Here is a 20,674-nt window from a genome sequence, read left to right on the forward strand (position 1 = left end):
TTTTTTATACTCCATCAAGGGACCTTACATCATATGCGTCAAATCTAATCAATAAATCAAAGGAATTTCAACAAAAATTATAAAAACATTCTCATTGTAGAATGTATCAGATAACAATAAAAGAAGTCGGTCAGTGGATTAAAATGGCGCATAATGTGCAACATAATTATGTTCAGTTATTTCCAGCAGCTCAGTTTCTTCACAACGTATTATTTAACGCCTACTGGGTCCTGACTGCAATGAGACATCATTCTGTGACATGTATTTGAGATGTGAATGCAAAAGCTGCTGTTCAGATCAGCCACGCATGAGCAGATATGACAACTGAATTAATCTTATTCAAAAAAGGAGAATAGACAAAAGGTGGGAAACTATGGACTGTTTAGTTTGAGTTCTAGATTAGATTAGATTACTTACAGTGTGGAAGCAGGCCCTTCGGCCCAACAAGTCCACACCGACCCGCCGAAGCGTAACCCACCCATACCCCTACATTTACCCCTTACCTAACACTACGGGCAATTTAGCATGGCCAATTCACCTGACCCGCACATCTTTGGACTGTGGGAGGAAACTGGAGGAAACCCACGCAGACACAGGGAGAACGTGCAAACTCCACACAGCAGACCCCTGAGGCGGGAATTGAACCCGGGTCTCTGGTGCAGTGAGGCAGCAGTGCTAACTGCTGTGCCACCGTGCTGCCCACTTCTGTGGAGAAGTTGCTGGAATCAATCATAAAGGAGGAGATAACTGAACACTTGGAACAACAAAGCTCAATACAGAACAACCTCGATTATCTGAATGAGACAGGTGGAGAATATTTTGTTCGGATAACCGATTGTTTACAAACAGATCAGTTATCCAAACAAAGGAAGCCATACTGAACATAATTGCATAAAAAACCGTATTTACAGAGTTTTTATTTCATTCAATTGATAAAATGTGTACAAATACTGGATATTGCTTAAAAATTTGTGATACTTAACAAATAAAATCACTTTTTGGCAAGAGTTTGACTGAACTCTGTGAAATGTTTTGCTGATGTTTTCCTCAGTTTTATCCCGGTCCTCGACATCTTTTTGTTTGGTGTCATGCCACCGTCTAAGTGTTGTCCCTCCCTCCTCAGCCAAGCCCTCAGAGAAAGAGAGAGAGAGAGAGAGCTGCAAAATACACATGAGAGAGGGAAGAGTTTTTCGCTGACTTCAGTTTACATCCTCCCATCAATTTCTTTAAGGGAGGTAATGTTTTGCTTGTGTTTCCTCCACCACCACCCCACCACCAAGGATATATTTCCCTCCCCTCCCCTATCAGCGTTCCGCAAGGACCACTCCCTTCGTGACTCCCTTGTCAGATCCACACCCCCCACCAACCCAACCTCCACCCCGGCACCTTCCCCTGCAACCGCAGGAAATGTAAAACTTGCGCCCACACCTCCACACTCACTTCCCTCCAAGGCCCCAAGGGATCCTTCCATATCCGCCACAAGTTCACCTGTACCTCCACACACATCATCTATTGCATCCGCTGCACCCGATGTGGCCTCCTCTATATTGGTGAGACAGGCCGCTTACTTGCGGAACGCTTCAGAGAACACCTCTGGGCCGCCCGAACCAACCAACCCAATCACCCCGTGGCTCAACACTTTAACTCCCCCCCACTCCACCGAGGACATGCAGGTCCTTGGACTCCTCCACCGGCAGAACACAACTACACGACGGCTGGAGGAGGAGCGCCTCATCTTCCGCCTGGGAACCCTCCAACCACAAGGTATGAATTCAGATTTCTCCAGCTTCCTCATTTCCCCTCCCCCCACCTTGTCTCAGTCGGTTCCCTCAACTCAGCACCGCCCTCCTAACCTGCAATCCTCTTCCTGACCTCTCCGCCCCCACCCCACTCCGGCCTATCACCCTCACCTTGACCTCCTTCCACCTATCCCACCTCCATCGCCCCTCCCCCTAGTCCCTCCTCCCTACCTTTTATCTCAGCCGGCTTGGCTCTCTCTCTCTTATTCCTGATGAAGGGCTTATGCTCGAAACGTCGAATTCTCTATTCCTGAGATGCTGCCTAACCTGCTGTGCTTTGACCAGCAACACATTTGCAGTTGTGTTTCCTCCCGCCAAGTTTTCCTCCTGTTTATTTTCACTTGTGGTAACTCACTACAATTTGCTCTCCCCCATCAAAAAGAAGTTACACTAAATTTTCTTGTCAGCTGAAAGATATTCACCTACTTTTTATTTGGTAAAAAAAGTCACCATGTGATTACGGGAGGAAAAAGCAACAAAAACAAAAAGTGTGAGCGCATTTTTTGACTTAGCTGTCCATAGAGCTGAGGAAAAAATTATTGGGTTTGCAAACAGAGGGAGTCAATGTTGAGAGGGAATCTTGCTGTTACAGCACACAGCTCGGGCTTGCACATACATTATTCTTGTGTGTTCACAGTCACAAACCTTTGTCCTTGAGGAGAATAAGTGTCGGACAGTCTTAAGTGTAAGACTTAACTCTAACATCACGTCTCGAGTATATATTTGAAGTTAATTATTTAATAAAGCTACTTGCATCTATACTCCATTCAAATTTACAAAATGTTGCATTAAATGGATGAGGAATAGAATTTTCCTATTTCAATTGAAATGCATGTACAGGGATCTTGAGATCTTGTTTGGATACTCTGAAATTCAGATAATTGATGTTCAGATAACCAAGGTTGTTCTGTACACCAGTGTCAGCATGGTTTCATGAAGGGCAAGTCATGCTTGACAATCTTGCTGGCGTTCTTTGAGAATGCAACCAGCGAGGTGGATATTGGAGATCTGGTGGATGTGGTATATCTAGACTTCCAGAAGGCATTTGACAAGCTGCTGTGTAAAAGACTGTTACAAAAAGTTAGATCCCAGTGAGTTATAGGTAGAGTATTGTCTAGATAGAGATTGGCTGACTGGCTGACTGACAGAAAGCAGATGGTCAGAATAAATGGCCTTCTCTGGATGATGAACTGTAACTAGTGGGGTGCTGCAGGGTTCAGTTCTCAGACCTCTACTATTTACAATGCTTATAAATGATCTACAAACAAGGACAAAGTGTAACAAAGCAAAGTTCATGGATGAACTAAAATAGGTTGGAAAGAAGGCTGTGATAAGGAGATAAAGAATTACAGTTGGATATTGGTAGGTCAGGAGAATGGATCAGAATCTGGCAGATGGAGCTGAATGCGGATAAGGATGAGTTTATCCATTTTGGCGGAAAAATAAAAGGGCAAATTATTATTGAAATGGGAAGCAGATTCAAAGTGTGTTAGTGCAGAGGGATCTGGTATCTGAGTTAAAGAAAGTGGGTGTACAGGTGCAGCATACAATAAGAAAGACAAATGGAATCCTGGCATTTATTGCAAAAAGGCTAGGTTATAAAAGTAAAGGAATGTTCTTACGATTGGTGAGACTACATCTGAAATACTGTGTCCTGTTTTTGTCTCCTTACTTGAGAAAGGATGCAATGGCACTGGATGCAGTTCAGAGCAGGTTCACTATGCTGATTCCAGGGATGGAAGGGCTGTCGTATGAAGAGCTTGGGCTTTTACTCACTGGAGTTCAGAAGAATGAGAGGGGAGTCTGATTGAGGAATATAAAATGCTGAAGGGGATTGATAAGGTGGACATTGAAGAGATGTTCCTCCTTGTGGGACCATCTTGAACAAGAGATCATAGATATAGAGTGAGAGGAGGTAGATTCCGATCTGAGATGAAGAGAAACTACTTCTCTCAGAGGGTTGTGAATCTGTGGAACTCACTGTCCCAGAGTGTAATGGAGGCAGAATCAATCAACAGATTCAGGAAAGAAATAGATACATTTCTGATGAAAAGCAGAATAAACAGCAATGGGGAGCAGACAGGAAGATGGAGACGAGACTAGGATAAGATAAGCTATGTTGAAAATGTGTTGCTGGTTAAAGCACAGCAGGTTAGGCAGCATGCTGCCTAACCTGCTGTGCTTTAACCAGCAACACATTTTCAACTGTGATCTCCAGCATCTGCAGACCTCATTTTTTACCCTAAGATAAGCTATGATCAGGTTAAATGGAGGACCAGGCTCAAAGAGCTGAATTGCCTTCTCCTGCTCCTAATTCCTATGCTCCTGTGTTTACATATTTATTGTCATGTCTCCTTGGGGTTAAAATTGATAGTTACTGGTTTTGCATGGCATATTTTCATTTTTAGTATAATCTACAACTCTTCTAGTCTGCTGAGTGTGGAAGTTGTAGGAAATGCTTCCACTTACATTGAATGAACTGTAACAAATGGAGCATCTGTGCTGAGTCCACAGTCTTAGCTGTGCACTGAGCTTTAAGGCCTTCCCTCCACCATAATGGGCACAGTGTCCAAACATGTACAACCCCAATTGCCATCAAATGAGCAGATATTCTTACTTGAGCTCACTGCCAACATATGCCTTTTCCACAGTAACATATTTCGAAACCTGGCCCCTGCATGTGCCCAAAGAGCTAGCTTTATTCTCAGTCCGAGTGCAACATTAACCAATACTATTACTTGAGTGATATGTTTCTGTAAATGGCAATTTATTTATGAAAAATAATTTACATTACTTAATGCAACAAAGATATGTAGTCAATTCCAGGTTAATGATTATGATTTTATATTTATGTTCTTAGATTAGATTAGATTAGACTTACAGTGTGGAAACAGGCCCTTCGGCCCAACAAGTCCACACCGACCCGCCGAAGCGCAACCCACCCATACCCCTACATATACCCCTTACCTAACACTACGGGCAATTTAGCATGGCCAATTCACCTGACCCGCACATCTTTGGACTGTGGGAGGAAACCGGAGCACCCGGAGGAAACCCACGCAGACACGGGGAGAACGTGCAAACTCCACACAGTCAGTCACCTGAGTCGGGAATTGAACCCGGGTCTACAGGTGCTGTGAGGCAGCAGTGCTAACCACTGTGCCACCGTGCCGCCCAAGGTGTGCATAATCCCACCATGCCAATAAATTAATTGGAGGCAATGCATGTTTTCAGTCAAATTCACACACATGATATCATGAGAGGTTTCTGTACGTAGGATCATTAATATTTCTTCCTGGCAATTATAGCCATTTGGCTGAAGAAGGCGAAGAGACTGCAAGTGGGCCCTCTGTGTACTCAAGAGTACACTGAGGCTGGAACCCAAAGTGATTGTGGATAATGAGGTGCTGTGTACAATATCACAGTCATATTGCCACTCCAGCCCTTTCTTCTGTTTGTACTGAGCTCCACATTTCCAGGCGGGAATTCTGATCCCGACTTCTCTGGGAATGAGGAGTGGACGTAAATTAAGCAGTTCCTTCTTTGCGCAGGATAGTTGGAGGGGGAAGGGGGAGGTAGTTAAACCACCCAGGGTTTTGCCACAGAAGGTGTGCCGTGTTCTATGACTTAAATATCAAGCAACATAGCCCAGGCTCTTTGACAGCTGTAAGTTTGGAAGCTAAGTGTGGGGTTCAGGTGGCATTTGGTTCAGGGGTTAGGATATCAGGTTGCAGGGTACCAGATGAACACAGTATCAGGTGAGTAGCTTGCCAGGTGGGTAAGTGCCAGATAAAGTGATGGACTGCTTCAGATAAGTTGGAGGGTGTTGGACTGCATTGGAGCCTGAGACAGTCCGGGCCAGTCAGGGCCAAGGGGAATGTCAGAGCTGGCAGTAATGGTGATGGAGAGTTAGGGCCAGTGGGGGTGGAGGTGTGCCCAGGGCTGGCAGGGCACAGGATGCTGTAGGATCCCAGGGCTGCTGTGCTGGGATCAGTGGATGAGGAACTATCCGTTCCCAGGAATGGAAGTCAGCAGAAGGAATGAGAGTATCGGGGCAGGCAAGGGGGTGGTATTGGGGTTGGCTAGGGCTGGTTGAAGTTAATGGTGGGCAAGGGGAGTTCTGTGGCTGGCAGTGAGTGACTCTGAACTGTGGGAAAACTCCAATACAATTCTTCTTCCAGCTGGAAAAATGTCCATCACCCATTACTCTTTGTTTCTTATCTCTTGGCCAATTTTGTATCCACATTACTACTGTCTCTTTTATACTACAGATAGACAATCCTTTATCCGAAACCCTCGGGACCAACTGTCTTTCAGATTTTGGAATTTTTCAGATAAAGGATTAAATTACGTTTTCATAGTAAAATGAAAAAATAATTCCAAACAGCAGATCCATCTGTGATTACTACTAGCACTGAGACAGAACTGATGCCCGCCAGTGCTGAGCCACGCCGTTATGTCACATCTGAGTGATATGGGTTGAATGGGTGTAGAGTTGCATTAACTGTTTGCACATCAAACAACCTTGTTATTGAAAAAAATACTTCAGGGAAAATATCTCGGAGCATTTTGCATTTTGGAATTTTGGATAAAGGATGGTCCACCTGTAGGGCCTCTAACTTTCATCAAGGTTGCTAGGTGGCATCATATCAAGCACCTTCTGGAAGTCCATGTGTATCACATCATCACCCCTTTCTGTTACATCCTCAAAAAACTCCAGCACGTTAGTTAAACAAGATTTCCTCTTTAGAACTCAAGGCTGACTCTTACTAATCAATCGAGCTTTTCCCAGGTGATTACTAATGTAACCACAAATAATTGTTTCTCGATGTTTCTCCACCATCAGAGTAAACCTAGCTGCCTGTAATTGGTGGACTTATCCTTATACCATTCTTGAACAGAGCCATAACATTTGCAACTCTCCAGTCTTCTGGCACCTCCCCCGAGTCCGGAGATTCCGTTAGTGACTTGGAAGGGTTTCAGATGCAGGGGGACTGAACATCGGAATTGTCAATCTCCCAGGCCATTTGCCTGGAGTCAGCTGGTCCTGCAGGGTCCTGACACAACTCCAGTCTGTGCTGCTGCACCGATTGTCCAGCTGTCTTGGAAGTTACAGGGTAACATTGCATTTGGTCCCCATTTCTGGAGATGGAGAGGAAGGAACTGCCAGGGTGCTCAGGTCAAAGTCCTGCTTCATGGAATAGGTAAAAGTCCCTGAGGACGAAGAGGACTCAGAGCCCTCGGCTCATTCAACCAAAGATCTAAAGAAACCCTGGAACAGAAATAGAAACGCGATAGGTCTGGTGGCATCTGTGGGGAGAAAGCAGAATTACCCATTCTGAAGAAGAGTCACCAGACTCAAAATGTTAACTCTACCTTCTCTCCACAGAAGCTGCCAACCTTGGACTGTATGTCTAGCAATAGTGGGAATTATAAATAGTAAATTATTTCTCTGCATTATAATGATGTGCAAATAGGTTTCCACATTCTAACATGTTGGAAGGCAAGTTCACAAACCATTGCATTGTTAAGCCAATAAAAGTGTATTATTAGCCATTCTTTTGTTTCCTTGACTGTACTACTTTCTAAGTTATTACTTGTTATTGTGAATAGTGAAATCATTTTGTAAATAACCACAGTACAAAATGTGCAAATTAACTTGGCTAGAGGATGCATAAATTGTTGTTACAATAAATACCAGTCCAGTCCATAAATGAAATGATATTGTCCCCAGCTCTTTTCTCACATTCACAGTAAAGTATTCTACAGTAGTGCAAAATGTCAGTTTAATCGTTTTGTTTATCTACTAAAAATTTCTTTGCTTTTATTGAATGTTGATATGTGTTTGAGTCCAGGCCTGCTTCAGAAGGCTTTCTCCTCCCTCACCAATTGTGGCGATAACAAAGGGCCAGACTTTCTGAGGCATGACAATCGAAGACAGACTTAACCCAGACCCTTCTTTTATGAAAGGGCAGAGCTCCATATTTCTAAGAGCAGATTCTGCTCAAGGATCCTTGAGAACTGCAGAACCTTACATCTATTCTGTCTGTCCTCATATGGTGCAGAAAGCTCAGTGGAAGGCAACCGTGTCCTGCACAGTGGTGAACTGCTGAATTCTGGAATTGCAAGGTCCAGAGTCACAGACAGCCACTTTGACAAGTGATGTCAAACAGTGAGTGCACCAGCAGAGTATGAGGTTAGGATGTCGGGATGGTAGGAGCAGGATGCCAGCTGTGTAGGGTGTCCAGGTAAGTAGGATACTGGCTAGGTGGGGATCCAGGTGGGTAGAGTGTCAGGGTGAAGAGAGTGTGGAACGTGATGAAGTGTTTAGGGTTGGTCACAGTGGGTGAAATTAGATCCAGTGTAGGCTGGGGAGTGCGAGTATTGGGTCAGGGAAGGGAAGGCTGCGTCTCAGGGAGGGTCAAGGCAGATTGGGTCTGCATCAGAGAAAGGAGGGGGGTGAGGGCTGGTAGGGAATGGGGTCATAGTCACAGGTCCCAAGGTTGGAGGGAGGTCAGGTCTGGTGGGTTGCAGCTGGGTTGGGTTTGGAGTGGGTTGAGAGGGGTCTCCTCTGAAGTGAGTGAAGGAAGGGGGATATCGCCCCTAGGGCGTGAAGTAGGGTTGAGTCACTGGGGCTGTTGGTTGAAGGCGCAGGATGAAGTGGATTTGGGTGGGGGTGTGTGTGAGAGGTAACTACAGGGTCGGTTGAATTATTACACAGGAATTAGGTATTTAATAGTCTAACCTTTCCTAAGTAATTACTTACTTAATTTCATGAGAATCTTCTGAATTGCTGACAGGAATTGTCCAGCAGAACCTTCAATTTCCAGTGAAATTTGTGCAGAGTCTGCTGCGATGGGGTTTTGCAGGATCCCCCTACACAAAACCCAGCTACAGTGGAATAACAACAGTCCAGTTAGCAGAAAACCCAAGCCATTGTCATGGGAGAAGCTAGTTGTTATTTCTGATAACCTACCCTTGTTCCAAAACAAAAGATGAGAGAGTTTGCAGCTGTTATATTGGGCATATCGCTTCTGATTTGCTGGTTTGTTTTCTGCAATTAATTAGAAATTCAGAAAATAAAGGATAACTTATCAAAATTGTAATCAGTGACCGGAGCAGGAAATTTACTGAATGTTGCTGGTCTGACCATTGAAGGAAATTCCCACATTTATATTGAAAGGTTGTTTGTCATACTGTTTTAGCAATCACACTAACATGAAGCTCATTGATGCTACCTCTAACCTGTTTTGTTTCATTTTGAAAAGGCACACCTTTTGGCAGTACCGCAGAGAAAACCCCAAAACTAAAGTTGGTGATCCTCCACCAGATGGCCTCCCTGGATTCAATAGTGGAGTCATGCTGCTAAATTTAGAAGCTATGCGGCAGTCAGAACGCTACAATCAACTTCTGAACATGGAGAACGTACGGAAACTTGCAGAAAAGTATCATTTTAAAGGTCACCTAGGTGACCAAGATTTCTTCACATTGATTGGAATGGAGCACATCGATCTCTTCCACATTCTGGACTGTATATACAACAGACAGCTCTGTACCTGGTGGCGGGATCACGGTTATGCTGAGGTCTTTGATCTGTACTTCAAATGTGATGGGCAAGTAAAAATTTACCATGGGAACTGCAACACCCCAATCCCAGCTGACTGAGTAAATGCAATAGTTGAGAGTGTTTGCGGATGCCTTACAATGCACAATATTTTCTATTGTTAGAAAATAGTGTTCGTACTACTTGAAATACTTTTCATTCATTTGTACCTATTTTATAACTCCTATCTTTTTCCCCTTTCATTTGTTATCCCTCCTCTATCTAATCAGATTTCAGAACTCTCATTTTGTGAGAGTCATTAAATGGTAAATCCATGGAAATAATTGTGAAATCTATTAAAGCCAAGAAAGTATGAATGACATTGTTATTTTCTACTTGTACATGTTTGCCTCCAAGAAAATCAGTATTTTCTTTACCTGATTTCCCATTGTTGATATTTTAGCGAGAGAATATGGTGCGATCTTTCTGCTTGACCATCTAGCTGCAGGAGAAACCAACGGTTTGGTAGGGATCCATTTGGTCCCACTCCATATGCACCACTGCATACCCTGTACAAATACATTTTAAATATTGATGACTGATTTGTATCAAATTGTATTTGTTCTTTATGTCATGACAAACACAGAGCAATTTTCTTTGTTTTGATTACTTCTTTTGAAGCTTGCACCATGTTAAATTAATTCTAAATAAACCACTTGATACCTATCTAATCTTCACGTTGGATAGAATCCACCTTTCTATAAAGCCTTCTCTGAATTCAGCAACTGCAATATTAAAGTAAAAAAGTTGGAATGAGGAAGGATAGAGAAGCTATGAAATATATGCCATCTCTTCCTTTATATTTTTATGCACGGTCAGGCCTATTGCAAATTATCTTGTATTTGTGGGGCTGTGAGTGAATTTCAGAAAGATGCATTTTCCATAATGGTATACTTGAATGTCAGGCAACATTACAATTCTAAATCAATAAATTTATCATTGAAATGAGTGATTAATAGTAATGACAATTAAGAAGTGCAAGCTGTAGAGCAGAGGGGGAATTAGTGGCATTGTGGTATGGTCACTGGACCAGTAAGTCAGAGAGCTAAGCTAATGTTCTGGGGACATATGTTTGAATTCCACCTCAACAGATGGTGAAATTTGAATTTTAGTAGATCTAATTTTTTTTAAAAATTACTCTAATGGTTAACTCTCAAAACATATTTTTGCCTTTTTGATCAAGGTGCACAGCTGAAGAGAGAGAGAAAGAAAAGATTGGGCCCAAGTCTAGATCATTATGGAAGAGGGTGAGACTGAGACCAAGTTAAAGGATTGGGTTTAATAAACTCTAATGTTGATTCACTGCAGTTGGGGCACAGTCTGAGCTGGCCTTGGCAGAATTCATGCAAAAGTGGGGTCGGAAGCTGGTGCTGTTTCACCCTGGGTTTTCCTCCTCCTGCATACTGCTTTGTATAGAGTCAAGAGCGTGGTGCTTGAAAAGCACAGCAGGTCAGGCAGCATCCAAGAAGCAGACAAATCGACGTTTCGGGCAAAAGCCCTTCATCAGGAATGAGTCTGGGAGCCTCAGGGGAGTTGGAGAGATAGATGGAAGCGGGGGTGGGGCTGGCAGGAAGGTAGCTGATAGATGGATGGAAGTGGAGGTAAAGGTGATAGGTTGATAGGTTGGAAGACCTCTCCATCTCCATCAATGGTGACCAACTCAACACTGACACTTTCTACAAACCCACCAACTCCTGCAGCTACCTGGACTACACACTGTCCCACCTTGCCTCCTGGAAAATGCCCCCTTATTCCCATTTGCTCAGTCTCTGCCACATCTGCACCCAGGAGGACCAGTTCCACCACAGAATACACCAGATGGCCTCTTTAAAGACCACAATTTCCCCTCCCACGTGGTTGATGATGCCCTCCAGTGCATCACATCCACGTCCTGCACCTCCACACTTGAACCCCATCCCTAAACCGCAGGAAGGACAGAGACCCCCGGTCCTCACCTTCAACCCCACTAACTTTGTATAGTCCGTATAAACAACCCCACCACCAGAGATATACTTCTCTCCACCCCCCCCCCCACCATTCGCTTCGAATAAAGACCGTTCCCTCCGTGACTACCTCATCAGGTCCACGCCCCGCAACAACCCACCCTCCCATCCTGGCACCTTCCCCTGCCACCGCAGGAATTGCAAAACCTGCGCCCACATTTGCCTCCTCACCTCCATCCAAGGTCCCAAAGGAGCCTTCCACATCCATCAGAGTTTCACCTGAATTTCCACACATGTCATTTACTGTATCCATTGCTCCCAATGCATTCTCCTTTACATTGGGGAGACAGGACAGAGCTCTTCAGAGAACATCTCCAAGACACACGCACCAATCAACACCACCACCTCGTGGCCAAACACGTCAACACCCCCTCCCACTGTGCCGAGGACATGCAGGTCCCAGACTGCCTCCAATGCCACTCCTATGGCATCAATGTGGATTTCACCAGTTTCCTCATTCCCCACCACCACCAACGTTATCTCAGTTCCAACCTTCCTGCTCAGCACTGCCCTCATGACCTGTCCCATCTGTCCATCTTTCTTCCCATCTATCTGCTCCACCCTCCCCTCTAACCTATCACCTTTACCCCCACCTCTTGCACTCTCAGCTACCAACCCTTCAGCTCCACCCCCCTCTTCCATTTGTACCATCACCCCCGAGGTGCCCATGCTCATTCCTGATGAAGGGCTTTTGCTTGAAACATCGATTCTCCTGCTCCTCTGATGCTGCCTGAGCTGCTGTGCTTTTCCAGCACCACACCCTTGACTCTAATCTCCAGCATCTGCAGTACACACTTTCACCTGCTTTGTATAGAATTAGCCAGTTAACTCACTCAGTCACCCCTCACCTAGCTGCCCAGTCATCCAGCCACTCATTCATTCCTGACCAGTACTCCTCCCACATTGAACAGTCATCATTCACTTTAGAAATTGTTTTTATCCATCCTTGTCTGTAATAATCATGTAATTTTCTCATTGTTGTTAACTAAATCTTTAAAATTCAATTCCTCAAAGAATCTTGTCTCTTTGGAAAAAGACAATTGAAGTTCTCCTTGTTTAATTATTTCTATGACTTGGTAAATTGGAAAAAAGCAATTTTTTTTGTAATGCACATCAATGAGCGGTTTTAATACTGATTTTCTGTACAACTTGTAGGTTGGTTTGTCTAATCAGAGAACGTTAAATTCATTACAATGGAAATGAATGTCCTGTTACTATCTACATTAAAACTGGTGAAAGTAAAAGTTAAAATGTTTACGTATTATGTAATGGTATTCAAAATGGATGATGTCAGATTGATTACACTTTGTACATTGTGCCCAGTTGTCCTATCCACTCACTTTTTATTGTGGCCTGTAGTTCTATGGTTTTATTTAACAGTCACATCTGCTAAACAGACTTTAAAATGGCTTCATAAAGTGTTAAGGTAGAGACAGCTAAATATATTTGAAGGTAGTTGGGAGATCTGCATTTGTATGCTGTGTTATGAAAAGAGGCCTGAAAGTGGCCTGTGGACCATCAGATTAAACCTCATGGAGCTGCATCTCTGTTTGCACCTTTCACCCTGTTCTGTGCTTTATTATGTTCTCTGTTCTGTGCACAGGACAATGTTCATCAATAAAAGCAAATTATTGCAGGGACTGGAAATCTAATATACACACGGAGAATGCTGGAGAAACTCAGCAGTTCGGGCAGCATCTGTGGAGAGTGAAACAAGAGTTACTATTTTGAATCCATATGACTATTCTTCAGAACTGGATGGTATTCAGCAAAGTTAAGAGTGGATGATGCAGAGTGCTGTAAGGTTGCATTTTGGGCTTTGTCAACGCTTTGCCCTGGAGAAACAAGAAAATTAAAATGATTGATAAGGGCAGAGCGGTGGATGTGATCTAAACGGACTTCAGTAAGGCATTCTACAAGGTTCCCCATGGGAGACTGATTAGCAAGGTTAGATCTCATGGAATACAGGGAGAACTAGCCATTTGGATACAGAACTGGCTCAAAGGTAGAAGACAGAGGGTGGTGGTGGAGGGTTGTTTTCAGACTGGAGGCCTCTGACCAGTGGAGTGCCACAAGGATTGGTGCTGAGTCCACTGCTTTTCATCAATTATATAAATGATTTGGATGTGAATATAGGAGGTATAGTTAGTAAGTTTACAGATGACACCAAAATTGGAGGTGTAGTGGACAGCGAAAAAGGTTTCCTCAGAATACATTGGGATCTTTATCAGATGGGCCAATGGACTGAGGAGTGGCAGATGGAGTTTAAAGCGAGGTTCTGCATTTTAGGAAAGCAAATCTTAACAGGACTTAATATACTTAATGGTAAGGTCGTTGGGAGTGTTGGTGAACAAAGAGACTTTGGAATGCAAGTCCTTAGCTCCTTGAAAGTAGTGTTGCAGATAGATAGGATAGTGAAGAAGGTGTTTGGTATGTTTTCCCTTAATGGTCAGAATATTGAGTACAGGAGTTGGGAGGTCATGTTGGGGCTGTACAGAACATTGGTTAGGCCACTTCTGGAATATTGTGTGCAATTCTGGTCTCCTTCCCAATCGAAAGAGGTTGTGAAACGTGAAAGGGTTCAGAAAAGATTTACAAGGATGTTGCCAGTGATGGAGAATTTGAGCTGTAGGGAGAGGCTGAATAGGTTGGGTGTTTTACCTGAAACATGGGAGGCTGAGGAGTGACCTTATAGAGATTTATAAAATCATGAGGGGCATGGATAGGATAAATAGACAAAGTCTTTTCCCTGAGATGGGGGAGTCCAGAACTAGAGGGATTAGATTTAGGGTGAGAGGAGAAAGATATAAGAGGGATCTAAGTGGCAATTTTTTCACGCAGAGGTTGGTACTTTTATGAAATGAGCTGCCAGAGGAAGTGGTGGAGGCTGGTATAATTACAGCATTTAAAAGGCATCTGGATGGGTATATGAATAGAAAGGGTTTACAGGGATATGGACCAAGTCCTAACAAATGGGGCTAGATTAAGTTGGGATATCTGTTGGCGTGGACGAGTTGGACCGAAAGGTCTGTTTCTGTGCTGTACATCTCTATGACTCTATGAATCAGGAAGGAAGCTATTGAAATGTTCTGTGATATTAAATTGCAGGGTAAAGTAATTGAATTTAAAAATGAGTTGGAGGGAGGAAAGACTGAATATGCATTTGAACAGTTTATATAAAAAAATGATTAGATGTGGACTATGGTTCTGTTCAGGATTCTGCATGTTGCTTATTGTGTCCATCCAATTGTTAGATACAGGGCGAGGGATTGGTGTCAAAATTTGAAGCTAATACTAGAGGAGCTACAATTAATAATTTTAAGGACCAAGGGAAACTGCACTGGGATATGATTATTTAAATATAGGAAGTTAAATGAGATGAAAAAAAGGTACAAAAATACATTTTAAAACAGTGCAGTACTGAAAAGGTCATAAAGGAATCTAATAAACAAAACAGTTTTACAGCAAGATTGAACACTAACCATGCTTCCTGAAGGCAAGTAGTGGAAACCTCTTTTTAATAAATTAGCATGTCATGCATGCTCATTAAAACACAGTTTAGCCAAATTAAATTGTACTTTGAATTAAGTATGCAGCAAGTGAGAAACACATGCCTTCAGCATCACAACTAATTAAAGGTGACATGGAATTCACAAAGTATTCTTGCTGCAGGGTTTAAACTGCTTTCTTATATGGAGAGCTTTAAAGAATTGGGGAGAGGAGGAATTGATGTTTGTGATCAGGTAGCAGCTGTGAAAAAAAGAAAAGGGCATGACTGGCTGAGGGAGGGAGAGAGGTAGGAGCCCTCTGAAGGCTTGTGAGAGACAAAAGGTGTAAATGACAGTAAAGGTCAATATCTGCAGAAGGGAGGTCAAGCAAGATTGAGTGGAGATCAAGCATCATACTGGAAGGTCAGTGGTGAGGTCCTGAGAGTTGAAGATAATAGAGACAGGTCACAGATGTTAGAGGGAGGAATGAGGATGAGGTTGACAGGTTGAGTGTTTAGGGGCCAGACATTTCTAGTGTGCCAAGGTCTAACTGATGGTGATGGTCAGAAAGCTGTAGGATGAATGACAGTTGGACATAATAAGGTCTGTTCAATGTCACTGAAGGCAGGCCAAGGGCGAGGGAGTGATGCGCTGGATAGGCCTGCGGTACTTTCATTGCATTCTGATTCTAGTCTCTTGATCACAATTTTTCTGACTTACTTAGGGATTGCAAACTTCTCACAAATAGTCAAACTAATGCTGTTAATTGCAAGGAGTCCTTGCTTGTCTACATCCTGTTCAACTATGATGCCTAGAACTTGACCATGTGAGGTCATGGGCTGGTTTCTGTGTATCTTCACTGCAACATTGTCCAGAGCTCTCTCCTTGATGTATCTAACTGATGGCTGTTATGTGAAGAAGGCTTGCATCAAAATGTTGACTTCTCCACCTCCTGGTGCTGCCTGGCTTGCTGTGTTCTTCCAGCATCCTGCCTGTCTACTTTGGATTCCAGTATCTGCAGATTATTTTGTCTCTAATGTGATTACATTTGACCAGCCACTGTATCTCCAAGGTGAAATGTTGTGCCCTTCTGTTCCCACAATTAGGTCCCTCAGAAGATTCTGTTTACATAAATCAGTGGGACAAGGTGGGGTGCATGGGTGATCACTGTTGAAAGTAATGCTGAAAATTGTGGAGGTACTCACCATAATCTCCCTCACCTCAAATACAGGGGATGGTGCCAGAAAACATGAGAATTGTTCAAAATATTTGTCAGGATAAATCCAGAAATTAAAGATGTTACAACTGTATTGGGTTAAATGGACTGATAATCAAGTCTCACTACTCCACCAGTTTCACCAATAGTGTAAATGCATTGATTCAATCAGCAAAATGGTCAATTGCTTCCCTTTTGTCCTACTACTAAACATAAAAGAGATTTTCACCAGGTTTCTTTAACAAACTAAAATAATCTTGTTTAATCATAACAAGTGGCAAAGACTGGTTGACATCTAAATTGTAATCCAGAATTAAAACTAAATTCCTTTAATCCCAAAGACATTCAAACGACTTAAAAAGACAATAGTCTCTGCAGAGGGAAAAGTGTAAAACAGTAAAATAAAAGAGAGAGTATGATGACTCTCTTAGTTTGCTGGGATTCCTGTCAATGAAATTCTGATGGAAAATCTTCAAATCTGATTGGCATCCGCTAGATCTGAATTTTTGGAAAGTGATTACAGTCCAACTTTTCACGTTTTGCCAGGTAATCAGAAATATCAGCTTTTAGAAAATGTATTCAATTTCAAGGGACATCAGAGAAAAGGAAGAGGCTTGCACATTCTAGGGTGTAGTCTTTACTGACTGCACAGGTCTGTAAAACAGAAAACTACATCCAGCAAGGGTTGCTAGGTAGTCATTAGCATTAGAGACCGCTCACTTCCCCTGTGTTTTTGACATCAGATTTGTCCAGTGATTAAGGGCCAAAAGCTTCATTTTTCATCTCCTTGAAAGCTTTCTGAAAAGTCACTTGATTTTCTGTAAGCAGTAGATAGTTCATAGCAGATATTAATCTAGTGACTTAATTCCTTCACAAAACCTTTTGAAACCAGAAAGTACCAAAGCTATTTCATATTTTCCCACTTTTCCCCATAAATATTCCCAATACAGTTAAGACAGTTTCAGCTGGCTACAGCTGAAGCTTTTAGAAATTACAATTTGGGATAAAAGTTGATGTCGCTTAGTTATGGTCAATTAATCAAGCAGAACCACAATAGAGTTTTAGAGACAAATTGTGTTTATCTACTGCAGATTGATTGAGGTTTTTAGTAAGGTAACAGAGAACTTTGGGAAGTGTAATGCAGTCAGTGTAGTGTACGTGAACTTCCAAACCCATTCGATAAAATGGGACATAAGAAGGTTGTCAGCATAATTGAGGTCCATGAAATAAAAAGGACAGTGGCACTACTGATACAAAGTTAGGTGTCTGACAGGAAGCATACATTAGTGGAAACTGGTTAGTTGGACAGAAATAAGGTATGAGGTACAAAAGGACCACTGATTTTCTTGATATATATGGTAATGATTTAGATTTGGGTATATGTGTCACGTGTTTAAAAATTGTGGAAGATATAAATCTTAAAAGTATTCTGAATTGTGAGGAACAGAAGCATGGGGAGAGATGAGGCAAGTTGAGCTTAGTGGTGAGAAATGTAACATGATGTGTTATAGCAGAACCAAAGGAGGCCATATAAACTCAAGGTTCAATTCTAAAGGGGATGCAAGAATAGCAAAAGCTAGGACTATAGGTGCACAAATCACAAATCATCAATGGCAGTATGCAAACCTGATGAAAAAGGTAGATTGGATTCTGGACTTTAGAGAGCAAGATTCAAAATGATTTGCAACAGAAGCAAGGGCGATATAGACGTGTGGTGGAGGCAGGTTCAACTAAAGCATTCAAGAGGCCATTGGCAGATAATTTGGATATAAGTAATGAGCAAGGATATGAGGGAAAAACAAGAGATTGGCATGAGGTAATGACGCTAGTTTGATAAGCTGGTGTAGGTATGATGGGCTGAAAGACCTTGTTCTGCATATGAGACTGCTCTGATTCTGAGCTTCAAAACCTAGAAGTTAGGATTAACTTTTAACAAAGACTGATTCAGCCTCAAGTGCAATATTATGTCTGACTCTGGGCACTGCACTTGAGGAAGCATGAGATGAGTTTAGAGAGGATGCAGAAACATAGCAACATAGAAAACAGGAAAATGGCCCAAATCAGGCCCTCAAGCCTGTTCTACAATTCATCATGATCATGACTGATTATCTAACTCAATAGCCTGATCCTGCTTTTTTCCAGTCTCCTTTGATCCATTTACCTCCAAGTGCTATATACAATTCCTTGAAATTATACAATATTTTGGCTTGACTGCTTTCTGCATCAAGAATTTCATAAGCTAACCACTCTTCGAGCAGGGAAATTTCTTCTCATCTCACTCCTTAATGGTTTACCCAATATTCTTAGATTGTGATCCTTGATTCTGGCCTCCCCCACTATTGGGAACATCCTGCATCTACCCTTTCTAGTTCAGTTTGAATGTTATAGGCTTCTATGAGATCTCCATTCATTCTTCTGAATTCCAATAAATATAATCCTTCCATGTTCTATGTAACTGATTCACCTGCACTCATACGTCAGTCTTGCTATCCCAGAAATCAGTCAGGTAAACCTTCACTGCAATCCCCCTCTAGCAAGAACATCCTTCCTTAGATAAAAGAGATGAAAACTGCACACAATACCCACAATGTTATCTTAGCCAAGCCCTGTATGTTTGCAGCAAGATATCCCTGCTTCTGTACACAAATGCTCTCACTGTGAAGGCTAATATATCATATGCCTTCTTTATTGCCTGCTGTACCTGTACGCTTAACTTCAGCAACAGGTGTATAAGGACACCCAGGTCTTGTTGCACATTTGCCTCTCAATTTATAGCTATTCAGAAAATAAACTGCCCTTCTGCCTTTGCTACCAAAGTGGATTACCTCACTTTTATCCAGATCATATTGAATCTGCCATGCATTTGCCTACTCACTCAACCTGTGCAAATCACACTGAAGCTTCTCTGCATCCTCCCCACAGCTCCACCCTCCCACCCAGCTTTTTGTCATCTGCAAATGTTACGTTTAGTTCCCTCATCTAAATTATTCATATGTATTGCGAATAGCTGGAGTCCTAACACTGATCCCTGCGGTACCTACTAGTCAATGTCTGCCATTCGAAAAAAAAAATCCTTTGGTTCCTACTTTTTGTTTATTGTGTGGCAACCAGTTTTTTTTAACCAACTGAATAAACCAATCCCAAACACTTTAGTTTTAGACATTAATCTGTTAATGGAACTTTGTCAAAAGTCTTCTGAAAATCCAACTAAACCACATCTACTAACTCCCCCTCATCAACTCTGCTAATTATGTCCTCAAAGAATTCCAATAGATTTATCAAGCACGATTTTTCTTTTGTAAATCAATGTTGGCTCTGTCCGATTCCGCCACTGTTTTCTAAGTGTTCTGCTATTAATTCTTTAAAATGGACTCTAGTAATTTTACCCACTACCAACATCAAACTAACCAGTTTACAGTACCCAGTTCTCTTTAGCTCCCCTTTTTAAATAGAGGGGTTACATGAGCAACCTCCAATTGAATCTTAGAAGATGACCTTCAATGCATCCACTACATACGATGGTGAAAGACGAAATGGTGTCCAATTGTATTCTTTTGGATAATCATAACTGATCATCTAATATTGAAACAAATAACACAGTCAGCTTTCCTTGGGTCATGTCTTTTCTGACACCCATCTTTGGGTGCCTCTTTTACCTCTAAAAAACAATTATAAAGAATATAGACATGGTCAGCATTAAAATTGTACTTTTAACCTGACTCTTTTCCAGTGTTTTTACAATAGGTGTAGTAATGGTTTTAGTTCAGTGTTTGATTTCATTCAGGAGGTGGGCATTCGTAGAATCACCAAATCCCTACAGTGTGGAAATAGGCTATTCAGCCCAATAAGTCCATACTGATCTCCGAAGAGCATTTCACCCAGACCCATCTCCCCTCCCAACCCATGGCTAGTGCAGCTAACCTACACATCCCTGAACACTATGGGTAATTTAGCATGTCAAATCTACCTAACTTGCACATCTTTAGACTGTGGGAGGAAACCAGAGTTTCCAGCGGAAATCCATACAGATGCGGGGAGAACCTGCAAAGTCAATACAGAGAGTCGCTTGAGGGTGGAATTAGACCTGACTCCCTAGTGCTGTGAGGCAGGAGTGATAACCACTGAGCCACTGTACTGACCCCGGGTTTCTTTTGGGGCTGTATATCAAAGAGCTGACCGAAGTTGTGGTCATTATGTTTGGAAGCGTGTGTTTGTAATACATGTAAATGAAAGCTTACATGTATGTAAAAATTAGGCCCCATTTCTATCCTTCACCACTTTTCTGAAATAAACCAGAAATGAATGGAGAGTACTTTGATCTACTAAGATTTACCTGCTATTGATTATATCCTGCAAATCAAAGGTAAAATAATTGCAATCTTGTTGAAATTAATATTTACTGAAACTTAATTGTTATTTTAAAAAATGATCTTTGTGATGTCCTTTTTGGGCTGATTTAAAGTTGTTATTTTGTTTGTTTATTTGGTGTGAGTGTCACTGGTAAAGCATTTGTTTCCCATCTCTAATTGACTTGAACAGGTGAGCTGCTGTCTTGATCTACTGTA

The 20,674-nt window shown here is 42.2% G+C and overlaps 1 protein-coding gene across 1 annotated transcript in view; it reads left to right on the plus strand.

Moving 5' to 3' along the window:
• Window positions 1-12,509, plus strand: part of xxylt1 (xyloside xylosyltransferase 1) — a 176,680-nt gene extending 164,171 nt beyond the window's left edge. Inside the window, exon 4 of the mRNA XM_060834774.1 lies at window positions 9,068-12,509. Coding sequence (XP_060690757.1) covers window positions 9,068-9,464 — 397 coding nt within the window. The 3' untranslated portion in view covers window positions 9,465-12,509. The remainder of the gene's footprint in view (window positions 1-9,067) is intronic.
• Window positions 12,510-20,674: the final 8,165 nt, after the last annotated feature.

Source organism: Hemiscyllium ocellatum, chromosome 13, assembly GCF_020745735.1.
Source record: "Hemiscyllium ocellatum isolate sHemOce1 chromosome 13, sHemOce1.pat.X.cur, whole genome shotgun sequence".
Lineage (NCBI taxonomy): Eukaryota > Metazoa > Chordata > Chondrichthyes > Orectolobiformes > Hemiscylliidae > Hemiscyllium > Hemiscyllium ocellatum.